Raw genomic sequence first — 24,676 nt, forward strand, 5'->3', positions numbered from 1 at the left:
TTCAGCCGTTGATTCGGATCGGACGGCTCGCTGCAGAAGTTATGCATATGATCACAACACATTTGTACTCGTTGACGTTTGCGTTGATTCATAGTATAGCATTTACAACTGGGTAATTTCAGCTTCGGATTGAAGATTCCAGTTTGATTTAATTTTTTATGAGATTTTTTTATTTAATTTCGAGCGGATTTGGCGATGGCAACTAAGGGCTTTCTCAAAAATTCTGTCCGTCAGCTACGCAACAACCACAAACACTATACAAATATTGCTATAAGCTAATATGACCTTATCATTATCAATTTTTAACTAGCTTTTACCAATTACAATCGAACACCGCACTGTCTCTCTTCCAGATTTGTTTTTGATCATACGGACTGGAGAGCGGGCTCGGGCTCCGACTCCGCCGGCTTGCCGGACTCGAGGGAGGCGAGCCACTCGAGCAGCGCCTTGTTGAACTGATCCGGCGCCTCGTCGTGGGGGCAGTGGCCGGCCTGGAGGTTGACGACGGTGCTGTCCTGGTAGAACTCCCTGATCTGCGCCGCCTTGGCCGGCCCGACCCACGGGTCGAGGTCACCCCACAGCAGCAGCAGCGGGCACGACAGCTTGGTCAGCAGCCTGTCCAGCGTGTACCGGCTCTGGTTCGCCATGAACCGCGACATCAGCCTGTAGTACACCTCGCCGGCGTTCGGGTCCGCCGCCGGCGCCGTGATCGAGCTGATCAGGTAGTCGTCCACGTTGGTGGTGTCCTTGTACACGCTCTTGAGCACCTTCTCGACCCTCGCCGGCTGCTTGGCCTGCCAGAAGAGGAACCCGAGCACGACACGCGTGAAGGCCTCCTTGAGCGGCCTCACGACGAGCCTGCTCACCGCGCTCTCCTCCTCCTCCGCCGCCGGCGCCGTAGTCTCCTCGGGCGGGCGGTTGGGGTCGCCGAACTGGCCGGCGGAGTTGAGCAGCACGACGCCCCGGACCAGCTCCGGCACCTCGGTCGCCGCGAACAGCGTCGTGAAGCCGCCCAGGCTGTTGCCGACGATGACGGCCGGGTCCTTGACGACCTCCCTGAGGAAGTCGCAGACCTGCTCCATCCATATGGTGGCCTCGTAGTCCACCAGTGCCTTCTCGCTCCACCCGAAGCCGAGCAGATCAATGGCGTACACCTTGTACTTCTTGGCCAGCTCCGGGATATTGTACCTGAAAATTTTCAGAAAATTGCCGCCAAATTTCAGCGTGTTTAACTTCAAACTCAGCTCGCTGCTATAATGCTATCTATAATCACTCTTCTGCTGCTAACTGTAACCTCGGTTTCTGAATAGAAGGTGATTGTATCGATAACAAGTCTGCAATATTGGGGAGCTTGTGATGGTAAGCAACTGAATCGAGATGATTATAACCTCCAGTGGTACGCGGACGCGCCGAATCCATGGATGAGCACGATGGGCTGGCCGGCGCCTTGCTCGACGTAATGTATCCGGTGACCCCTCCATGTCCAGAAGTTGTAGCCGTCGGCCTTGAACGGCAACCTCTCCAATGCTGCAAAACAAAACAGCGAACCGATTGAGCAGAACGAACTGAACCGCAATTTTCACACCGATGAGCATCGACTTCCCGTTTACAACACAAGGATCGGTTGCTAATTTGTTCGTGTGTTCTTGGCAGGTACGAACCTTGGGCAGAGTCGTTGGAGGAGGAGAGCATGGAGCAGCAGACGGAGAGCGTGACACCCTTGGTCACAAGGTCCCTCCTCTGCATCATCACCAGCTTGCCTCCTACCCCCCAACAAAATCAATCAATCAGGTACTAGTAAAGAAGTAGCCGGAGGCCGGAAGGCCCGGAACCAGCGTACCTTCGGGGCCGGTCTGCGGGGAGCTGCTGCTGCGGCGGCGGCGGGCGGAGGCGGAGGCGGTCGGGAGGGCGGCCGCGCAGGCGACCGACATTGGCGGCGGTGGCGCAGCAGCGGACGAGAGCTTCTTGGAGAAGAAGAAGACGAAGAAGAAGAGAGGAGGCGGAGCTGGGTGATTTGCGGGGGGAGCTTGGGCAATGCTTGTGTAGGTTTCGCGGTGAATTTTGTGTGGGCGGCGGGCAATCGGGAAGCCGTGGCAGCGTCCGGGCCAAGGGAGTTCGAGAGGGGGACAGAGATCGACGGAGGCAGGCGGAGACTCCCCCCGTCCCCGTCAGGTATGACGACGACGAGCCGTGCGGCATGTGAGGCCCACGACGCCACGGCCCGTGCGGGATTGGATGGAAATATCTCTCTCGGGCGTCGTGGTCAGAGCGTGAGATCTGGGCTCACTGGCCGGCTTGGGAATCTGGGCCGGGCTTGTCCGTGGCTCTGCTTTGGGCCTTCACAAGTCTAAGGGGGCGTTTGAAACAAAGGGCTAAACTTTAGTCTATTGTCTCATATTTAGACGCTTATTTTAAATAGTAAACGTAGTCTATTAATAAAACTTATTCATAATTTTAGACTAATTCATGAGACGAATATATTGAGCCTAACTAACCCATGATTAACCTATGTGATGCTACAGTAAACATGAGCTAATTATGGATTAATTAGGCTTAAAAAATTTGTCACGCGAATTAGCTCACATTTCTATAATTAGTTTTATAATTAGTATATGTTTAATATTTATAATAAATATACAAATATCCGTTGTGATATGGACTAAAAAATTTAGCCTCATCTAAACACCCCGTTGCCCTCTCTCGGGCTCGTTCGGTTTGAGGAAATTTTGAGTACTTATAATAGCAAAAATAGAGGAATAGAAATACATATAAATATTAATTTATAGGAATATTTTTATGAGTTTTGAGTGGATCAAAATTTTCTAATGGTGTATATTTACAACTTGTAGGAGGATTATTTCCTTTATTTTTCTATATTGTATTTTTTAATACAGTACAACGCATATGCACGCATACTCTCCCCTATTAACGCATGCACGCAAATGTCTACATATCCTGGACTGTCAACGGGTACGTCGCCTACCACTGAAAACACAAAGCCGTTAGAATCCTGGAAAACTATCCCCTAAAAACGCTATGCACGCAAACTCTACCCTAGGAGCACCTCCGAAGTCTGTCGAGATTCGCTCCAACAAGGAATCGAACTGAGATGCTCAAGTGTTATTAAGGCTTTTCTAACCACTAGACTTTATGCGCTTTCGTTTTTATATATTGTATTTTGATATGGATAGAGTAGTATATTCCGTAGAATTTCCACAAACAACATTCATACGAGAAAAGCTAAGATTCCATCCATGGTATTCCTAAACGTCTTTTCATTTTTCTGAATCTACTCATGTTTTAGTACTTCCACATTTTCTATTCGAGTGGGTTCTCAGAGAATCCCTAATCTCATGATCCTATTCAGTGAAGAGTCCGCCTAGAGCAAGTCCAACAGTAAAGCAGGTACAACAGCAGATTACAAGTCGGCTTTAAACATATTTTAAAGAAAAAAAAGATAAGAGAGAGCAGTGTGCTACTAATTTGTAGCTAACTACAGTACAATCTCCAAGACGCTTAGTGTGTATGACATGTGGGATCATGTATTAATATTTTGTAGGTAACTATTATATAAATTGACTATTAGATTGACTATAGATGAATTGGAGCCAGTAGTTGTCTATACTATTGAACTTGCTCGTATAGCCAACTACTGACTTCAATTCATTTATAGTCAATCTAATAGTCAATTCATACAATAGCTACTTACAAAATATATATTACCATGTCTCATCTGTTATACACACATTGTGTCTCGGAGTCCGTACTACAGTTGACTATAAATCTATAGACCATTCATTATTATTCTCTCTCCTCTCATATATTTTTAAAGTATATTGTTGGCTTATAGCATGCTATTGAACCTGCTTTTACCTCCACTAGCTGCTCATGATTCCATTGCAACGGGAGCTTGGAAAGGCGGAATGGTTCTGAACTTCTGATGAGTTGAGACGGAGAAGCAGCTATGGATGTCCTCTTGTTTGTTTTTTTTTGGATAAATTTTAAACTTTAGGTGTTCTTATTTCTCAACAAAGTGAGTAGTTTGTTTCAAATTCATAATTAAAAATATAAAGGAGAGAAATGCAAGGAGGAATCAATGGACTTCACAAAGATGACAGTAGCAAATAGGCTTGAACTCATATACTTAACAGAAATGAGAGCGTCATAATGTATTCCACATAATTTTGACAGCATCATCCATATGCTCCAAACGAACCGTGTGAAAAAAGTTGAAGGATTATGATACTCCTAAACAACTGTCCATAGTTTTTATTCTCACGTCCAGAATCTATCCGTGTACTTGCCACATTTTCTACTCCCGTGGGTTCTCAGAGAATCCCTAATTCCTACCCTGAATTGTGTGATTCAGCGTGCGCCCATGACCGGACTTGACAACAAAACTGACGCTATTCCAGTCAAGAATCCGCAGAACTCCGTGCTCGCTGCTCATGATTCCATTGCAACTGGAGCTTGAAAAGGAGGGGGCACTACGCGCGCAACGCGAAGCCGTTCCCTTCGAGTATTCTACTATACTCCCCCATGACCGCATGGGCGCAACCGCGCAACTCTTCTCCCATCATTTTTTTCTGCTTATAATTATAAGTTAAAATTTAATTTTTTACTCTTAAATTTAGAATATATATAATGTTTTCTTATCGTACTTTATTTTTACCTTGATTTTAGTCATTTAGATGACTAAGAACATAAGAACATGTATATAAAATTTTTACCTATAAATCATGTTTTATTTATAAATATATGGTTCGTTTTTTCCACTGTTAGCCCCTCGGCATCTGAGAGCGCGCAAATTAACCGCATTTCAAAAACAGCTCCATTTACAAGCGGCAGCACAACAAGGCTGACCGCTTGACCAGGTCCAGACCCGGTCACTGACCCGTGGGCCCAGAGCTGGCCGGGCCCAGTTGTCAGCCACGTGGAACGCTAACATAATCACGATGAAGACAGCATTACCGGTTGGGGGTGGGGGTGTGTGTTAATATATGCAGCATTGGGGATCTACAGTGCTGGAGAAACCTTTTGTTTTGCAACCTTTCTGAACTAAACAAACAAAAGAAAAGGCATCGAGAAAAGGGCGTGATTAGAATATCAGCTACTGGGCTGCTGTCTGCGTCCTCTGAAAGCAGAAAATGGTGGTCATCATTCATCATCGTGGATTACAGGGACCAGCGGTCCTCTCTTAATCCAGTCCGCTTTGCTAGATGGATTAGTTCCTAACGATGTATTCTCTGCCAATTTGGTAAATTGTTCCGTCAAATGCTAATTGAGGAGACGAAAGGTAAAATTGGTATTCCTCGCACTGAGAGAGGTAAACCTGTATTACTTTGATAAATTCATAAAAGACTGCTGCATCCGAATCAAAATACTGAGTACTATCTTACATATTTTGAGATAGTAGTATTTTGAGAGGGACGTAGAAGTTGTTAAGTTATTGCATATTGCTCCGAATTTATGCAAGCTCGACAGTTCTTGTGCAAGAACTTCTAGGTGTTGTTTGACTTGAATTGTAGTATGTGACTAAAAACAGTGAGTGAACATGGAGCTGCAGTGATCCATGTTTATCATCGATAGCAACATAGTTACGATCGGAAGGTGCAGAAACAACAAATTATGGATTTTGGCCCAGGACAAAGGGAAGTGAAGGCAGTTCCAAGGGAAAATAGCCAGCTGCATGTATTGTGATATGAAATTAACCATTCGACGAGTCTAGGTGATTTGATGCCTTGATGTGTGCTTCCTCTTCCCTGAATAACTGAAATCAATGGATGCATTTCCAAGGTGTTGTTCTGACACAGGGAAGTTCACTACCTGTGAAACATCCATATGTTCCATGCTTTAGAAATGGCGTTTTGTGCATATCTATTTCAGAGCTCTATACACAAGTTTGAAACTTTCAATTCTTGATGATTTGTGACATTATATAAGGGTTAAAAACAAGAGCATCAAATCACTCACTGAAACTGTTGCTCCTCAGTTTCAAAACAACTCCAGAAAGGGAAAAAAAAACTTCAGATCGAAATGCTCACGTGGTGCCAACCTCTCTACGTCGCTCGGTCAAAAAGGGCAAGAGAAAAAAAAGAGAAAGAAACTCAGGCCATGATTGAGAGCCCCATGATATGCGAACTCCGAAATATATTTCCGAGATCATGGACCATGATGGAATTCAATTCGTCAAGAAATGACGGTAACTGGGGTCCTTTTGACGACCTTTCTTTCTTGTTCATACGCACCGCTGCCATTGCAGTTGTCCCAGATGATCATTCTTTCTTTCTTTCTGGAGAAAACATTTCACAGAGATGACGCCGGAACATGGAGAGTTGGACCCCCTGGCGTCCGGATGGAAGCGATGCGAGGGAAATGGTGTAGGCGTGGTCTCCACGCCCCTCCCCCCATATGAATAAGGCGATGATGAAATGAATGCCTTGAATGGATTGCAAGGGCGATGCTGCAATCATGCCAATGTGCCAATGGCAACCAACAAGCTGTCACCCTCATGAATGGGGGATGCAAGTATATGTGCATGCAATTATGTGTGGGATCAATGCAACTGATCATCCGATTCCGTGCTGATTAATCAGAAGAAAACTCCCTCTTGTATAATTCTTGATTGACCGTTGCCAATTAGTTGTTTATTTGCCATAAATCTGAGTAAGGCTGATCACATGGGCTGCACTTTGCGCGATCTATATACGAAATGATGACTAATGCTATAGTGATTGGGTCCAATTTAAGACTTAAGAGGAATATATGTGGGATTAAAATAACTTTTTTGGAAAGAGTGAATCCATTGAACCTCACCTAGCATTTTGGGCTGGTGAATTCACTGAACATGGCGAGTTCAGATGAGCCACAGTACTGTCATGCCAGTCTAAATGAGATTTTATAGAGGTGTCAAACACATTAATTAGATGACACATCAGGATAAAAGATAATATTTATATGAAACTGTGAGGAGAGAGATAATTCGTTTCATGGCCATGAAATGTTTGGACACCGTTACCAAGTTCTCGGTTACACAGCGAAACTTACATTGAGGGGCTTGAGACGTGCAATTAAACTTTCAGCAGTAATTAAATGCTTTATTTAACTTTGAAAATGATACAATAAAACGTTGCCTTGTAAGTAATTGTTTCATGCGTCATTTTTATCGAGTTAGCTTTTTTGAAACTATACAGATGCTGAGGAGGTAATTTACAAAAGCACGCTGTGTTGGAAACTGGGCTGCACTTTATGGAGCCTTTAACGATCTCTCAGCGTATGTTTCTGTTTCCTATCACTGAAACTTACCGACACAACAATACAAAGCACGCTCTTTTATTTGAAGATAAGTGTTTCTACACTTTATCCACTTCCAATACAAGGTAGATGCCAAAAACACATGTGGTCACCGTGCAATCCATCTCAATTCTCAACAACATTTCTTCATAATGGAACACAAGCATTTTCCTCCTCCATAATGAAGTAGGGCCTTTTTTCGGATTGAAGAAATTCATAGGTTTTTTACAGTATTGGAATTCTTGGGAAAGAAATCCACATTCTGTCTTTGTTCCTTTTACTACTACACATGATTATTTCCTACAGAATTCCTCGCTTTTAGTTCCCCTAACCTTCCAAACAGTTAATTCTAATGTTCCGCTATGTTTCAAATCATGTAGTTTTTGTGTTTTTAAGAATCCTACAATTTAAAGAAACCATTATTTTCCACACTACAACTTTTGGTTAGTTCTGATTTCCGAACCTCTAAAACTCTTTGACAACTTTCCACCCCCTCCCCCTGTGTTTTGGCCATCCATTTCACGACTAAGGGACTCTTTAGATAGGGTGGGGCTAAACTTTTTGGCCCTATGTCACATCAGATATTTGACACTAATCTGAAGTATTAAATATATACTAATAAAAAAACTAATTTTATAAATGAGTGGTAATCCGCGAGACGAATTTTTTAAGCCTAATTAATTCATAATTAGAGCATGTTTACTGTAGCATCATATAGACTAATCATGGATTAATTAGGCTCAATAGATTCGTCCCACGAATTAGTCCAAGATTATAAATGAGTTTTATTAATAATCTACGTTTACTATTTATAATAAATATTCAAACATTTGATGGGACAAGGGACTAAACTTTAGCCCTCTGTCCCAAACACCCCTAAAAAATAGGTCTTTCTAACGTAAAAGGTGGCTTTATCGTGGTAGGGGGAGTAACTTGCCGGCCAGCAATCTCACCACACCACACCACACCACACCAAGCAGCTCAACTGCAAAGACCAGAAAGAACAGGAACAACCACTGGTAGAGTAGAGTACCCCCAGTAGTCCTAGAGTGGTAGTTGTGTTGGTGGTATACACTCCGTGTTCTGGCATAGGATTCTTGTTGGGCAGCTGTTGAGTTTTGGGAGCCGCTACTGCAAGTAGCCAAGTACGCACTGGGAGAAATTAAAACGCCTTGAAAAGTGAAAACTCAGAGGAGGAAAAAAAAAAGAGAACTCCCAACAAAAGCTGCCCCCACCGGGCTAAAAAAATCGGCTCAGACCTTACCCTTTTTTTTAAATCCCTTTTATCCTCTGCCTAATAGAAACCCACACACAAACACATGAATTCGCAGGAGCTGCAGTCTAGAGAGAGGGGGAGGAGAGGAGAGTGAGAGAGACAAAGCATAAAGGCACTGCGGAGAAGCTGGACGCCGTGAAGAAATCTGTAGCCTGAGAGAGAGAGAGAGAGAGAGAGAGAGAGAGAGTGAGGAAGAAGGGAGGGTGATTCTCTGATCTGGAGCTCGTTGGGGGGAAAGGAGTTGGGAGAATCTCATGGGAGCTTTGAAGAAATGGGGAAAAGAAGCTCCTTGATCCGTTCTTGAGCCGGAAAAAGTGATCTTTCGGGTCGTGTGGCTGGAGAAATTTGGATCTTGAGGCTAACGGAGGACAACGCCTCGATTCTTCCGGCGCTCCGTTGCTGCATTGCCTTCTTGTCCCCAGATCCGAGCTGCCGTGCGAGGAAAAGCCGGATCTTTTGCCTGCGTTCTTCCCAAATCCGCCCAAATTTTGAGCTCTTGAGCTGTTTCATGGTAGCCCCGTGCTAGCTTCAAATCTTTTTCAGAAAGAACATTTGTTTAGTTGGGGGTTAGATATGGCAGGGATTCGGACTACTTTATGAGCTGTCTCCTGCCATTTTTTTTAGAGTAGATTCGTCAGTAATGGCGGATCTTGCCATGGAGTAGTAGCAGGGGTTTCCTTCGGTGATAGCGAAGCGTACTAGCCATAAGCGGCGATGTCTCTGAAGAGCATTGTGCGGGAACTGAGGGAGATGAGGGATGGCATCGGCAGCATGTCGAGGCGAGCCGCTGGCGGCGGCGGCGGCGGTTCCGACGGGCGCGCCGGCCACGGCCGCGGGGGCTCGCGGCATTCCTGGCCTGGCCTCTGGTCGGAGCAGCAGCAGCCGCCTCAGCCACCGCAGCAGCGTCAGGGCCAGGAACAGCAGCAGCAGCAGGGGCGGTGGGCGAACCTGCCACCGGAGCTGCTGCTGGACGTGATCCAGAGGGTGGAGGCCAGCGAGGCGACGTGGCCGGCGCGGCGCCAGGTGGTGGCGTGCGCTGCCGTCTGCCGGTCATGGCGCGAGGTCACCAAGGAGGTGGTGAAGACGCTCGAGGAGTGCGGCAGGATCACCTTCCCCATCTCCCTCAAGCAGGTACTGCTTCTTCGTCTCTCCTCACTCCGGTGACCTACCTGTTCACCGATAGTTTGGATTTCTCCATGATTAACTTGGTGGTTTGGCGCAGCCGGGGCCTCGGGAGCATCCGGTGCAGTGCTTTGTCAGGAGGGACAGGGCAACATCCACCTATCTCCTCTACCTGGGGCTCAGCCCATGTAAGTTAAACATCTCTGTTTGTTGACATACATGGCTCATAAATCTTGTTCTACTACCAATCTACCATGTACCATCAATATTCAGTAGTTCAGTGATCTGGTGAAGATGTCTTGTTTCTGACGTTTGCAATATTGAACCCCCCAGTATGAAGTATAACCTGGTTCAAGGAGTTACGATCATTGTTAATTCAGTTTAGCGGAGGAATCTATGTTAGATAATGAATTGCATTACACAAGGTTATGGTTACATGAATGCAATCTGGTTTGGTGGTTTTATTTGCATCACAAAATTTCCTTCTTTACACAAGACCACCTATTTTTCTAGTGCATGCATGGACATGGAGTTTTGTTTATTCTTTACACAAGGGCATCTGTTTGAGCGGTACGTTATGCAAAATTCAGTCAAGAAGGAGTACACATTGATATGAAAAGATAATATTTTCCTTTTTGGACCACATGGGCTGAACTGGTGGCTACTCCAGATTGATAAGGAAGCCAATTGCGACTAGTAGACAGGAACTTCTAAAGGCTGTTTCGACACATTTCTGTTTGCACGTTAACAGCAAGTGTTTGTAGCATAGCAAATGTAGAGGACGCCGAGCTGAACCAACTGTTGAAAGTGCGGTGCATGATCATTTTCTGGAATTGGTTAGACAATATATGCAGGCAACTCATGATATGCATGCATTTCTGCATATACCTATTCACTCTGGATGCATAAATATCTACTTCTTACTTCTCTTATGTACCAGACTGGGGGTGCTGTCCACAACAAATTTGGTATGCTGTTGGGTAGGATGCATTTGTAAGGAGTACATAGCACACTTCCTGTTAGGAAAATTTGAATAGAGCTAATACTGAACTCAATACAGACAACTAATGTTGACTACATTACTAACTGTTGTCTATTTATGAATGCAGCTCTGCACGGGGAAAACGACAAGCTTTTGCTTGCTGCACGTAAGATTAGACGGGCAGCCAGGACTTCTTTTGTGATCTCATTGGTCTCTAATGACTTCTCTCAATCGAGTAGCACCTATGTCGGTAAACTGAAGTAAGCACTTTATGATGTTGACTTTAAATCATGTGGTTATTCTACTCTACTTATTGCACCAAAGTTTTGTTAGAAAGCTCATTCAAATTTACTCTGAATCAGACCAAACTTCCTCGGCACAAAGTTTACAATCTTCGACAGCCAGCCACCTTGCGATGCTGTGGTGTTGCCAAACAACCGGCCAAGCAAGAGACATTTCAAGCAAGTATCACCACGATTGCCTCTAGGCAATTATAATGTTGCTACAGTCTCATATGAACTCACTGTCCTACGGAATAGAGGACCAAGGAGAATGCAATGCACCATGCACTCAATACCAGCATTGTGTATTCAGGAAGGTGGCAAGGCCCCAACCCCTACTGGCATCATCCACTCAATCGACGAGCAAGTTCCCACCTTATCAACTAGCAAAGGAAAGGAACCAGCCGTAGAATTTTCTTCGACAAGCCTCAGTGCTGATCTGTCTGGACCGGTTTGTACAAACGAAGTGCCTCTTGTTCTGAAGAACAAAGCTCCTCGCTGGCATGAGCAGCTGCAGTGCTGGTGCCTCAACTTCCGAGGGCGCGTTACAGTGGCATCAGTCAAGAACTTCCAGCTTGTTGCGTCAGTTGATCCTTCCCTTGGTATCCCTCCGGCAGAGCAGGAGAAAGTCATCCTCCAATTTGGGAAGATCGGAAAGGATATATTCACAATGGATTATAGGTACCCGCTCTCGGCGTTCCAGGCCTTTGCGATCTGCCTGACTAGCTTTGACACCAAACCGGCCTGCGAATAACTGAATGAGGTATCAACCTGTCTGTGTCTTCTCTCCATTTAGCTCAGACGGCACCAGATTCTGTTGGCTGCTGTAAAAACTCTCGATCTTGCTATGTCAAGACGAGCTGCTCCTGGGGGTGACATGATGTAACAAACAACTGCTATGTATTGTCAGATCAAGATGAACAATGGCATCTATATCTTGGCAACTGCTATGTATTGTTCTTGGAACGTTTAGCGGTGAGATATCACTGTCTTATGGATAATATGACGATGTTCATCTTGCCTCAGCTCCTTTGTGTAGATGCTACTCACAGCGAGGCTGAAGCTGAACGATGAAGATGCTAAATTTGCATCCTGCTGATGCTCTGATTCTCTCAACCTGTCGTCTAATCATCTTCAGAATCAACACGCGAAACTTTTTTTTGATCTATCTGCATCTCTAGAGAATAAATACATCGTGCATCGCTGCTGCGTGACACATTGCCTCGTCTGCTCGTCGCCGGCGGCTAACCGAGCGGTGGTTGAATCTTTTCTTCTCCCCTGCCGGTCAAAGGACGGCGACTATGGCTGCACGCCTGCACGGTGGGGGCCAGCCGCCAGCTCCCGGGCCGTCGTCCGCGTCAGCCGGCAACATCCGCGGCCCGTGCCCTCCTCCCGTCACGTGGCGACCCTATCCGGCTCTCCGCCTACACGCTAGGCTTTGCCGCTGTACCAAGCATCTCCCCAAGTCCATGCCGCCGTGACATCGCCACATGGACATGCTAATCCTACGGAAGAGACGACGGCGACCTCCGTACGTACGAGGCCGGCCTTCTAGAAGCAAGCAGAGTGCGGCACCGTATCTGCGCACGCGACCTTCTAGAAGATTACGCATCCGCACGAGAGAGAGAGAGAGAGAGGAACTGCAATTTTGCCTCCGTCTTGGAGCACGACAAATCCGTTTGCTTGGAACGTTCAAACTTTCACAAGCGAGGACAGGTCTACCGAGTCACGCACGCGCACACGAAACCCCGGAGTTAATGCGGTCGCGAGAGTATATGTGGGGGGGACTCATGCGTGGCGTCGATCCGGCGCGTCGTGATCACCTTTCCGCTAGGTAGCCAGAGATCTCTTTGGAGGTTTGGTGCGCTTCGGCTTCGTCGGCAGCGGCGGCGGCGGCGGCTGGTCTGGGTGTGGATCGGACGATGGAGACGGTGGAGGAGGAGGTGGAGGAGTACAGCTGGAGGGAGGTGCTGCTGCCGCGGCTCGTCCCGGTGGTGTCGGACGCGGCGCCGGAGCTGGAGCGGGAGACCGGGGAGCGCCGCCGCGGCAGGGACCTCCTCGTCGCCGTCGACTTCGGGCCCAACTCCAAGCACGCCTTCGACTGGGTGCTCGTGCACTTCGCCCGCATGGCCGACACGCTCCATCTCGTCCACGCCGTCTCCAGTTGAGTCCCCCACCCGGCCACCCCTCCCTTATGCCTCTTCCGATCGCCCCCTGAGTGCGAACTTAACCTAGATTTGTGCTGCATATACTTATCTGCTTTAATTAGCTTGTGGGGATTTTTAGATCATGTCTTAGGTTGATGATTAAGTAATTTGTATATGCTCAATCCAATTAACAAGTAACAACTTGATTTGTTTAGTGCATACTGATACTCATCGTGTATGAATTAATTAATCAAAAGTATCTGCTTCACATTTGGCTGCTTGTTCCATGCACTTTTCCAGATTTTGATAACCATCCAAACATACATGTTGAATGTGACAGCAGTAGCCCAGGCAGCGAGCCCATATGATTTTCAGTAGGCTAGTTAATTTTGATACAATGCAGTATCACTGTATCGTGCCATTGTTTCCTGTTGGATGAGGATGAGCCTATATGGAGACCTGAGTACCTGACTCAGAGGAACTCAAATTTATGCTGGACTTAGAAGTGAACTTCGTTTTAGTGATCTGATTCATTAGAGAAGTGAAATACAGTACTCTAGTTTGAGAGATCAAGAGAATGGTAGCACCTGGGTACCGAGTTAAGATTGTGGGTTGGTATCCTGGCCACACGTGGAAAGGGCAGTGTATGATATCAGATCCAGTCCTACCAGGGTCCTCTTACCGCGCAAGCCGCCAAAACCACGGTATCGCGCTCCCGCGGATATCGCAAAAACCGTGATGAATTTGAATTCAAAAAAATTGAATTTAAACTCGCACGGTTTTCGCGGCTTACCGCACGGTTTGCCGCGGTAACTACTTGCTGGAACAACACATGAGAACGGCGGTTACCGCGGCTTCCCGCGCGGTTTTTGTAGCCGAAACCACGGTTACCGTGAGAAGACCGCGGGTGTGATGTCAAATGCAAAAAAAAAACTTTAAAAAATCTAAAAAAATACATGAAAAATAAGAAAATATTTTGTAACTATATTTATAACATAGGAAAAATATGACATGTCATAAGGAAAACAAGAAAAGTTTCACATGACATTTTCTAAATTCTTGATATTGCAATATACAAACATACACCGTCATATCACCCTTATCAAATAATTCACACCAATAACTTTATTTTGATTGTTGCGTCACAACTATACCTACTATCTATTATTACGAATAAAACTATTATGTGTACTAAGATGCACGTATAATTTTTCTCTATACATATTTTCCACATATCCAACGTTGTATATTTGTATTTCAACATTATGTACCCTAGTGTCTAGTGTAAATAATAATGACTTAACACAAAATATTCTTGACCATCTTCCTATAAAATATTACTTGCAATATGCTATTTTTTAATTTTGTTTTCCGAAATACTCATTTATGATTTTTAATTACGCCGGGAATACATTTTTTCATTAACTTCCTTGGCAAAACTACACTATATATCAACATATACAACATATATTTTTTCATTAAATTTTCTCAAATTTTTTAAATTCTCCTCAAATTTAAACTCGGTTACCGCAGCTTACCGAAGCCGTGCCTCCGCGGTGGGCGCGGTTACCGCGGTGACGTAAACCCTGAGTCCTACAATCTAGGGGCATTTGTTTGAGATAACTCAAGCTTCTGGATTTTATATGTTGAATAGAAGACAATTGTTCTTATGGTCTACATTCTGAGAGAAATTTATGTTTCTACTTACTGAAACATGTTTCCTTTTTCAATTTTGTGGATGATTGAAAGGCAGGCTGATTGTGTAGTGCGCAATTTGTGTTAGGTGTGAATAATGATCTAGTATATGAGAAAAGTCAGGAACTCATGGAGGATTTAGCAATTGAGGCATTCAAGACGTCACTGGTATGCTTTGTTCCTCCCATGCTTGTAATTATTTTGTTAAACAAAGTACTCAATGTCTCAATGTTGATATGAAAAAGATTCATTTACATGCCTGATGCCTTGTAAAATCTATATACACAATGCTATGGATGGATTTTAATGAAAACTACGGAGCCTCCCTCTTGTTTGCTAGTCGCTACGGATTGAATTGTCTCTTCTGAAATATGCAGTCTTTTTTTATGTTCTCCACAAGGGGTTAATATGTCTTCCTTTTATTGGGGATTTTACTAGGTCCGGACTAAGGCAAGGATTGTTGAAGGGGAAGCTGGAAAGGTTATTTGCCAAGAAGCAGAGCGACTAAAGCCTGCAGCAGTCATTCTTGGCACACGTGGTAGAGGCCTTATTCAGAGGTACGAGACTCTTGAACTGCAGCCCGATTCTGACTTTCTTTTTTTGAAACGGGATTCTGACTTTCTAAAATTTAGAGAACCTCAGGACCTTAGAAATTGGTTTGTAGACCTGATAAAAAGATCATGTCCCTGGCCAACTTCACGATTAGCAATTGTGGCAATTTATCAGCCAACTTCACTATCAGCAATTTATCTGGTAAATAGTATGCCATTAAGATGAGATTTTGCGTACATGGGCAATCCATGGAACTTGTCATTCCAAAATCCTTTTTTTTTATTATTTTCGTAATCTATTTGCAGTCCCTATTTGAAATACCAGGATGATTATGCAGTGAACACTAAAATCATTGTCTGTCCACTAATATCTTGAGCTGTGAACACTAAATCTGCTCACTAATCCACCATCTAAAAGCACTACTCACGAAGGACTAACATATGTTTCCAGTTCTGATATTGTGCTTTTATTAGAATAACCACTGACATTAACGGAAGAGGTACTTCAACTCTATGGAATATAATAATCAACTGACCTTACTCGGAACAATCTGAAGTAGAGCTTGCAAAAATAGGCAACTAAATCTCGCATCCTTTTACCTTTACCTTTGAATGTAAAGAAACTACATGGTTTCATATATAACAAACTTCTGCTTTTATCATTTGCTGTGTAGCGTTAAGTACATGTTCAAATTCAATGATTGATGATGGCTGGCATGATTGCCAGTGAAACCACAACTTGCAAATTTACTAGGAGTTTTAGTGATGTGTGTTTCAACCAATATTTGACGGTTTGATCCTCATGAAATGTCTGCTGAATATTATGACATTTGTTGTCTAGTTTTTTTGACCTTTTGATGCATGGTCATATTTCATTCTTGCACATGAGCTGCGGATGGCATTTCAACTCCATCTCTAACTTTGCCTTTCTACTGTAGTGTGTTTCAGGGAAGTGTCAGTGAATATTGCTTCCACAACTGTAAAGCAGCCCCAGTTATCATTGTCCCAGGCAAAGGTCAGTTCAAGTTCTTTACTTTTCATGAAAATTTCAGGAAGTAAAGACACAGCTGCAGATAAGATCAAGAAGAAATTTAGTTATGCTTGAATAACAAGAAAATACTTTGGCATTTTCTCTATGATTTTTCGTTATAAAGTATCATTTATGATTTTTCAGAGTCCTGACGACAAGTTTGTGCGTGATAAAGAACTGATTTTTCTTTGTCTGAACATCATAAGCCTGTTTATGAAGTCAGGAAAGAAATCAACCTGAAATCTATTCATGAAAAACTGATTTTTGGGGTATCTTTGCCGGTTTAAGAGAATATGATTATAATCTGGTCTTCCAATGATGGGACTCATTTGATTGGAATATATTGAATAGCTACTCTAAAAAATCTCGAACCAAGAAGATGCTTAGATGTCTTCTGAGTTGGATCTGGATGCACTTGTTCAGAAATCTGAAGTAATTGTCACTGTATATTTTGCAGACGAATTATCTTTTACTTTCAGTACAAGTAAGGTTCAATTGTGTCTTTGCAGAAGCTGGTGAACAGTCTGTGCTTTAAAGGGAGGAAGATACGTAGCAGATGATGGTGCATCGGTAGGGCGTTGTGCTTTCAATTATTGTAATGTTATAAATAGTATTATGAAATTTTAGTAGATTTGTAGTCGAGTTATGCTTGAATTAATGGTATTGTTTGGTAGTGGAATGAAGAATGACGTGTTGTTTAGAAATTGGAGTAGCAAGACAAATATAAACACACAAATGTACTTGTATTGCCATTGCTGACATTAGTACAGTTTCTATGAATAAAGAATCTTCAGCCACAAATATTGATGTGGTTAAAACTCCTGGAATGTGGACTTCTCCTTCATTCCTTCTTACATTTCCATTTTGAGGTTGTCTAGCAAACAATCACCTGCAGGGGAAAGCAGAAGCTGGATTCAGTCACTTAGTTAAATGTAAAACGAACTCTTTGAAGCTTTAACACTTCCATCACTCACAGGTACAATAACTTGGTTAATGTGAGCATAAGTGTGTTCATATCATTATGATAGAGTACTTAAGCATAATACACCTTTTACTTAACCCAAATTTGCACAGATTAGGCAATTATTTGAGTGTGAATGCAGTTTTTCAGTTCTTTAATAACTACCTGTCAATTTACTCTATACTCCGAACTGTTAACTTGATCAGGGTTATAGATTTTTGCTGGGGTAACTATTATCTGTGTTCTTTCACATTAGGTTCAGCAGAAAGTAACCTGCAGGCTTGACTCAAATCAGTTACTCACTTTGTACTGACTGAAACGGTGCATCAAACCCACTGAACAAATTGTGTGCGCCAATGTCCCAACCTGCAGCTCCATTCACCTGCAGCAACATTCAGAAACCCCAAGTTCAGAAATACAGTTGCTGGAAAACCATACACCCTGTCAAGGACTATTTTTACCGCCACCTACGTTGATGCATGGCTCCACCGATGCGCCTGCCGGCACCGACATCGCCGCAGAAGCCGATATCTGGCCGCCTGGTGCCGGCGAGTACGGGTTGCTGACGACCATATTCAGTCCAAAGCTAGAGGATCCAGCAGACGTTTGCATCTGCTGCAAGGGGCCCATCTGAAGGCAGGACGGCTCGACCTGCTCGATCGGCAGCGTCATGGCCGGCAGAGCCGCAGGGTTGCACGCCGCCTGGCTGAGCTGCCGGCCGAAGAGGTCCTCGACGATGTTGAAGTTCACCACCGGGTTTGAGGCCGCGATCTTCATGGACAAAAACTGCAAGAAAAGCAGCAAAGGTAAGCCCTTCGATGAACACCGAGAAGAAATCAGAGCTGCATCCATGGAGGAGCCGGAGGATTGGTGACGGTACCTCGACTTGCTTCTGCAGGGACTGCACGTAGTTGATGATCTCGTCGAGCATGCCGGCCTTGCCGGTGACCTTGTTGCACCCAGGCACCAGCTCCTGCAGGTACCTCATCCTCTCGCTGATCCTCTCCCTCCTCACCTGTGCAACAGTTTCTTCATGTCGTTAGCTCTAAGCAACAAGACTGAGATGAAGGTAGGATCAATGGCGATCCAGGCAGCGATGGCTACAGTTAGTTACCCGTTCGGCGAGGCTGTGGCTGTCCGTGGCCTGTCCACGGCGGGCTCTGACGTGGATGTAGTCGGTCTTCTGGCCGGCGGTCACCGTCGACGCCGAGGTCGCCGGGGAATCCTTGGGCGACGCCACCTCCACCTTCTTCTTGGCTCCTGCCCGCGCCCTCTCCAGCCTCCCTTTCCCTGCCACCGCCACCTGATCGGGATGACACGGCTGCTGCTGCTGCTGCTTCCCTCTCTGCCTCTTGCAGACGCTGTCGCTCTCAGCCTGACACAAGTTTTTGCCACAAACACATACACAGCCAGTCAATACTCGGTTGGGCAGTAGCTGAGCTTTTGCAGGGTTGGCACAGCCAATGCACAAATCTCTCACCTTTGCGTCTAGGCAAGCTTCCGGTCTCCTCTTCCTGAAGCCGCCGCTGCCGTTGCTGGCCTGCGGCAGCGGCGGCTCGCCTAAGCTCCCGTAGCACATGCTGCCAAGGTCCTGCCACTCCTGGAGGTAGCCGAACATGGCTCGGCACTTATCATCGTCGAGCATCACGTCGTCGAGTAGCCCCTGGCAGAGGCTCTCGACGGTCTCGAGATGACCCTTCCGGTGGCGCGAAAGGTCGCCGCCGCCGCCGCATTGCGCCATTGCTTGATCAATTCTGGGGAAAGGAGAGGAGATGATCAATTCTGGGTCCAAAGCTTGATTGGTTCTTCTGATGTTCTTCTTTGATGCAAATAGGATTGTGATCCTTTCAAGGTAAGCAACAAACTGGTAGCTAGGAGAAAACTTAAGGGGAGGGCTCTTGTGCCTGAAGTTTGCGTGTCCCTATCTCTCTCTCCCTCTCTCCTTTGCTCTTCAGGAATTTTTCCTAATCCATATATATAGAGAGAACGATAGGTGGATAGAGAGGAGGAACCTTTCATTGTGTAATCGTACTTTTGGTATGAGATTGGATTTGGCCCTTTAGGTGTGATCATGTGAGGTAGGGCTGGATAAAGTAGGGCGGGTCCCTGTGTTTCAGCTGGCATATGCATTGGCTGCTAGGTCTCATCAATTGGCCCTCCTGTAATCCACAAATTAGCAATTATGCTATTACTTTCATTTCCTCCATAAAAGAACGCATCAATGTGAGAATCACTGGAATTGCTTTAGTGATGGGCATATAGATCAACACCACATCAGGCAATAAGATGGATGTTGGCTCTTGAACCACTCCATACTAGTAACCCATTATACCGCATCACACTTTTTTAAATTGCTGTTTTGAATCATACCAAGCCATTCTCAAGTATCAACTCAACTTAGTTAATTTTTTTCTAAGGAAGGTTTTGTTTGTGCATATACTGAAATAAGAGGTGGCTTCTGAACATTCGCTGATGCTGCTAAAGGACGATTGGGGAGGTGACAGCTGCTCCATTAACCTGTATGGACAGCTCTATCTTCTCTGCACTGGCCCTGTCCCACCACACCATACTCGCCACGTGTACATTGCATTAAGAAATAAGATGCTCAGATTAGTGATAACAACCCGTTGGTCATTACTGAATAGAATCGGTGTTTTGCGTTCCAGTTCGTTAGCACGGGTATTCCTAAATGAGCAGTGCACGTGAACATCGGCTTAATTTTTGTCCACTGACAATCTCCTGGTGATTGTCTGGAAGCATGCATTGGTGCACCCCATCTTTGTGTTTTCTAGCACATTATGGAAGCAGGATATTGAGGGGAACTGTTAAGTTAAGTAGAAGAAACTATTTTCTTTGGAGTCTGCTATAGATCATGATTTGATGGAACTATGCAACAGTTAGTGGTTATTCAGAAGCACTAATGGATTTGAAAAACCTGGAGTGATTCTGTTCTTTTTGCGGCCTAGTGGTTTTCATTTAACATTCATCAGCTCGATTAGCTCGCACCCCTGTCTAAGCAATGCATGTTTGTGTGGATCAGTTATAACAGTTATTAACTTGTTCTTGTTTTATGAATCTTTACACAAACAAGTACTCCAAACAGTAGCCGTCCACTGGACCCCTACACCTAATTATAACATATCAGTATGTATCAAACTATCAGTCTTGCTTCCATATATCTGCACCCATATATAGAGCTATAGTTGGCATGCATAGGTCGGTTTTTATGAGTCCTTTATCGAAAAAAAGGGTTGGCGTGCATAGTTCATTCGGCTCTTTAAAGTTAAATTTATGACAATGTGATTAATTGAATCTTGACTCTCGAGTGGCAGCAAAGCTGTAAAAGGTTGTGCGAAATTCATCCGAATTTTAGGGACAAACCATCAGGGTAGTTTAGCTGTCTCCTTTCTGTTGAGCAACCCTAGCTCCTGTTTCAGCCTTTCAGCTAACGGGATATCAACACCCATCCTTGTTGGGTTAGGTGCAACCATACAAATTAACTTTAAATCCTCCCCAGGCCAAGAATCGTGAGTTCGAATTTTGAAGAAAAAAAAGAACAAGATTCACGTTATAAGGATCATGTTTCGGAACTCCGGTGGTCAGCCAGAGAGATGACGCGGATTGCGTTTCTGCACTAAGATGTAACCATGTCGATCAATCTCATTCAAGGAATTGAAGGGGATAGGGATCGGAAAGATCAGTTTGATCGTAATCCCGGTCTCGATCGATCATCTAGCAAGCAGGCAACCGGCCGGCCGGCGCGTGCCGACGTGGCCGCAACACGTGCACGACCAGCGTCCACATAGCGCAAGGGCCGCCACGTCCGTCCATCCGAGTGGGCCACCGCTGCCATGCACGCGCGTGCTATACCTGGTGCTACAGAGCACAGCCCCATACACGCATCCGCCATTCCGCTGCACGCCCATCATCGCATATATCTCACGCACCAAAAGCTGTGTGCGCTAGCTTGCCGATCCGTCTGACCCCGGATGCATGCACCTCAGAGCGTCTTCAGAGAGGGTCACGCTCATGGATGGAGTCCCTCAGTAAGGACGGCCGCTGGGGCGAAAAGAGAGGTTAGTTATCCAGTATGAAAACGTAGCAAAAGATTAATACATGATTAATTAATTTATTAATTATAAAAATTTATAAAATAGATAATATAATTTTTTAAAGCAACTTTTCTATAGAAATTTTTTTTAAAAAAACACTTTCGGACACTGTCCACGCGAAAAACTAGAAATCTGGGGGTGAATAAGGGAGCAGCCGGATGCAGCCTAAGGAAAGCTGCCTCCTCTATCTCGTCTCTTGTATTCTTTTCTCACCAACAAAAAAATTCATATGTTCGATGACAGCAAGAAACTGGTAAAATTAGGATAGACGCATCAGAACTCTCCTCCCCCCTCCCTCTCCCCCACCACCAATTTAAAGTTCTGTTTTCTAATGTCTATTGTAAGGGTGAGTATGAGAGTCAGGGAGGAACAAGAAGTAGAACATCATACAAACAAGATATCTCCCGAAAAACTAGGGTATTTTTCCTTATTTTTTTCATTGCTGGCAAACACACCTAAGTTGTTTATATATTTCCTAGGGGACCATAAGGTATCGTACTTTTTATGGTCAGTTAGAGATAATTGTATTGCTAAAACAAGTAGCAGACACAACATGAAATAGCTAATGTCATTGTGCATCGTGCATACATGCACCCTACGCAAATGCATGAAACTAATTTGGATTCATGTTAGAGTTCTAGGTAAAGTTGGGCGGAGGAGTGCATGGGTTGGTTTTTGCGGCTTAGAAGAATGACCGAGAGAGTGGTTGTCTTGTAGTGGATGGTACGGATGATAATAAATCGGGTCAGACATGAAAATAGCAAATCCATGCCTGACTTATACCTAACTTTAGTGGTTCGATCAATATTTGATAAGTAGAACTTAGTGCATTACCCATGTCTGTTGGGTACTGGTATATTTGGTGGTTACCCAATAAGTTTCACATGAATGGTATCTCAATAGGTAGACAATTTAATAAAGAGCAACACAACCAACATATTATAAACTTATCACCAATGATTTAAAATAGTAACATAAGTTATCACCAAGATATATAATTTTACGAAAGTTTAAGATTTTAATGGACCAATGAAAAAGAGGTATAAGAGACATTCAAAGTCAACCTCTGTATGTATATTGGGTTGGGCATGAGTTACCACGTGTAATATAAAATTCGGCTAAAGTGCGGTTGTACCCAGTGTAGGTGGCTAAGGCAGGGAGACGGTGCTAGACATGATCGCCAGGCTGCGCTTGTTGGAGGGTAGTTCATAGGGTTTTGAGCTTGTCAGCATAGAATACAAATAATTATTAGTTTGAAGGTGTTTCTACATGGGCTCGAATCCCTTTGGTCATATGGACCGGCGTGGAGAGGATGATAGAAGGGATGAAGATGAATATAAAGTGTGCGCGCCAAGTCAAACACATGCATAGGCTAGTCGAAATATAGGCACACTTGTTTCATATGTGCGAATGTTAGACCTATCTAAAAGGACACCTAAAAAATGGGTAGTGTTAGTTATGACAATAGTGTAGTAAAATTTAAAATGAACTACTTAATTTTATAAGTATATAAGTATTTTAGTTATAACTTTGGTAGATATATAACACATAAATTTATATATTTTAGTTCTAGTTTACCCCCAAAATATTTTACTACACATATTACTGATACAATTTAATCAAATCAGATCTGTTGGGTCCAAAATAACAGAAGACTAATCGTCATTAGAGTGTATCTTAAAAAAACCAAAAAAATAGAAACAAAATATTACGGGCATATAGCCTCATTCGTTTGCCCTCTTCTTATTCCTAGGTTCTCGTTTTTCGTGCGCACGTATCTTGAATTTTTAAATGATGTGTTTTTTTAAAAAATATGATGTAGGAAAGTTGTTTTAAATTTCAGATTAATCTATTTTTCTAATTTTTTATAGTTAATAATTAATTAATCATGTATCGAACGCACACTAGTCAAGCGACTGAAGTCAAGGATGCGAAGGCTGTAGGAGAGGATGAGATCGACGCGGCAAGTGTGAATTGTTGCTGCCGCGGGTGGCCTCGGCGATCGATGTCCACCTGCGATCCCGCAGCAAGCTACAGCTCCTCCTGCGCCATGCGATGTAAGCAGATGCATGGATGGACGGCCGGGGCCGATCTGGGTGGAGGGGCAGGCAAGTAGCAGGGTGGTGGTGGTGGGGGCTCGCGGCTTGTCTTCTATTTGTCCGCTGCCGGCGGGAGGCACGGCAGAGGGGATCTCTGCCGGTGCAGCCCAACAGGGCCCCTGAAAGCCACCTCCGGCCGCGCGCGCCGCGCAGGACACCCCACATGCGTGCCGCCGCGTGATCCAGCCCGTCCTGACTAGCTCCTCCTCCCGTATAGCCGTAGCCATAGCTTAGAGCACCTCGAAAGGGTGTCTCAAATTGACCTCTCAAATTGAATTTTAGAAATTAGTCTAAAGCATCTAAAGCATATAATTTCAACATGTTAAGTTTATTCTTAATATTTACGTATGTATAAAATCAGCTATATCGTATCTTAAATTTAGACAATTTTTGACTTCTTTTTGAAGGATGATGTAATATTTATGTTTAATATTTCTTTGAATAAATCCAATATAAAGTTTTGAGAATTAAAGTATTATAGTAGCATTTTCTTGGAGATGCTATTAGGGCAGTCTCAATGGGGGTTTAATGGATGTGTCATGTACATTAAATATGTGACACATCAGCACAAAAATAAATATTTGTATAAAACTATGAGGAGAGAGAAGGAATTAGTTTCATGGCCATGAAACGTTTGAATATTGTTTCCACGTCCTCGGTAACGCAGTGAAACTCACATTGAGAGGCTTGAGACATTTCATGCGATCAAACACTATCTGTATGCAATTAAACTTTCAGCAATGATTAAATATTTTATTTAGCTTTGAAAATGGTACAATGAAATATTGCATTGTGACTTGTGAGTAGTTATTTCATATATTATTTTATCAAGTTAGTTGTTTTAGAAACTGCATAGTAAAAATAGACATTGAGACTGGCCTTAGTTGCTACTCTACCTCCACCTCTAGCCCTCGACCGCCATGTTTCCATGTGGCATTCGCTCCTCCCAGACAGGTGTGGTGTGGTGCGGCTGATTTTACACAAGGATGGACGACGGTACGTTTGGTGCGGGCTTAATTCGAGCAGGTGAATGGAATGTGACAAAGTGGCCCGTCCAGCGTACATGCATTATAAACCGATGGGATTTGATATGGCTAATTAGGCTGCTGCATGCCTAGGGACCTTGA

The 24,676-nt window shown here is 44.2% G+C and overlaps 4 protein-coding genes across 5 annotated transcripts; 2 read left to right on the forward strand and 2 right to left on the reverse strand.

Moving 5' to 3' along the window:
- Positions 1-167: 167 nt before the first annotated feature.
- Positions 168-2,133, reverse strand: LOC102704399 (pheophytinase, chloroplastic). The gene is made up of 4 exons (XM_015833543.2): positions 1,841-2,133; positions 1,662-1,763; positions 1,389-1,527; positions 168-1,188 (listed from the first exon to the last, which is right to left on the reverse strand). Exons 1-4 carry the CDS (start codon positions 1,929-1,931, stop codon positions 366-368), a joined length of 1,155 nt encoding a protein of 384 aa, XP_015689029.2. The 5' UTR covers positions 1,932-2,133; the 3' UTR covers positions 168-365.
- Positions 2,134-8,369: 6,236 nt separating this feature from the next.
- On the forward strand, positions 8,370-11,976 carry LOC102710948 (tubby-like F-box protein 5). Its single transcript, XM_006647699.3, has 4 exons — positions 8,370-9,700; positions 9,792-9,879; positions 10,801-10,933; positions 11,036-11,976. Exons 1-4 carry the CDS (start codon positions 9,284-9,286, stop codon positions 11,706-11,708), a joined length of 1,311 nt encoding a protein of 436 aa, XP_006647762.3. The 5' UTR covers positions 8,370-9,283; the 3' UTR covers positions 11,709-11,976.
- Positions 11,977-12,602: 626 nt separating this feature from the next.
- Positions 12,603-17,213, forward strand: LOC107303676. 2 transcript variants are annotated; one of them, XM_040520587.1, is made up of 5 exons: positions 12,603-13,117; positions 14,885-14,964; positions 15,235-15,353; positions 16,286-16,362; positions 16,835-17,022. In XM_040520587.1, the coding sequence occupies exons 1-5, from the start codon at positions 12,877-12,879 to the stop codon at positions 16,894-16,896; spliced, it is 579 nt and encodes a 192-aa protein (XP_040376521.1). In that variant the 5' UTR covers positions 12,603-12,876; the 3' UTR covers positions 16,897-17,022. The 2 variants fall into 2 exon arrangements, with proteins under 2 accessions (XP_040376521.1, XP_040376522.1); XM_040520588.1 differs by having other exon boundaries at positions 12,625-13,117; positions 16,887-17,213.
- LOC102711227 (transcription factor bHLH63-like) lies at positions 17,102-19,277 on the reverse strand. Its single transcript, XM_006647700.3, has 6 exons — positions 18,819-19,277; positions 18,453-18,713; positions 18,219-18,353; positions 17,810-18,124; positions 17,642-17,720; positions 17,102-17,266 (listed from the first exon to the last, which is right to left on the reverse strand). The coding sequence occupies exons 1-6, from the start codon at positions 19,077-19,079 to the stop codon at positions 17,229-17,231; spliced, it is 1,089 nt and encodes a 362-aa protein (XP_006647763.2). The 5' UTR covers positions 19,080-19,277; the 3' UTR covers positions 17,102-17,228.
- Positions 19,278-24,676: the final 5,399 nt, after the last annotated feature.

The sequence above is a fragment of the Oryza brachyantha genome, chromosome 2 (genome assembly GCF_000231095.2).
Source record: "Oryza brachyantha chromosome 2, ObraRS2, whole genome shotgun sequence".
NCBI classification, from domain to species: Eukaryota; Viridiplantae; Streptophyta; class Magnoliopsida; order Poales; family Poaceae; genus Oryza; species Oryza brachyantha.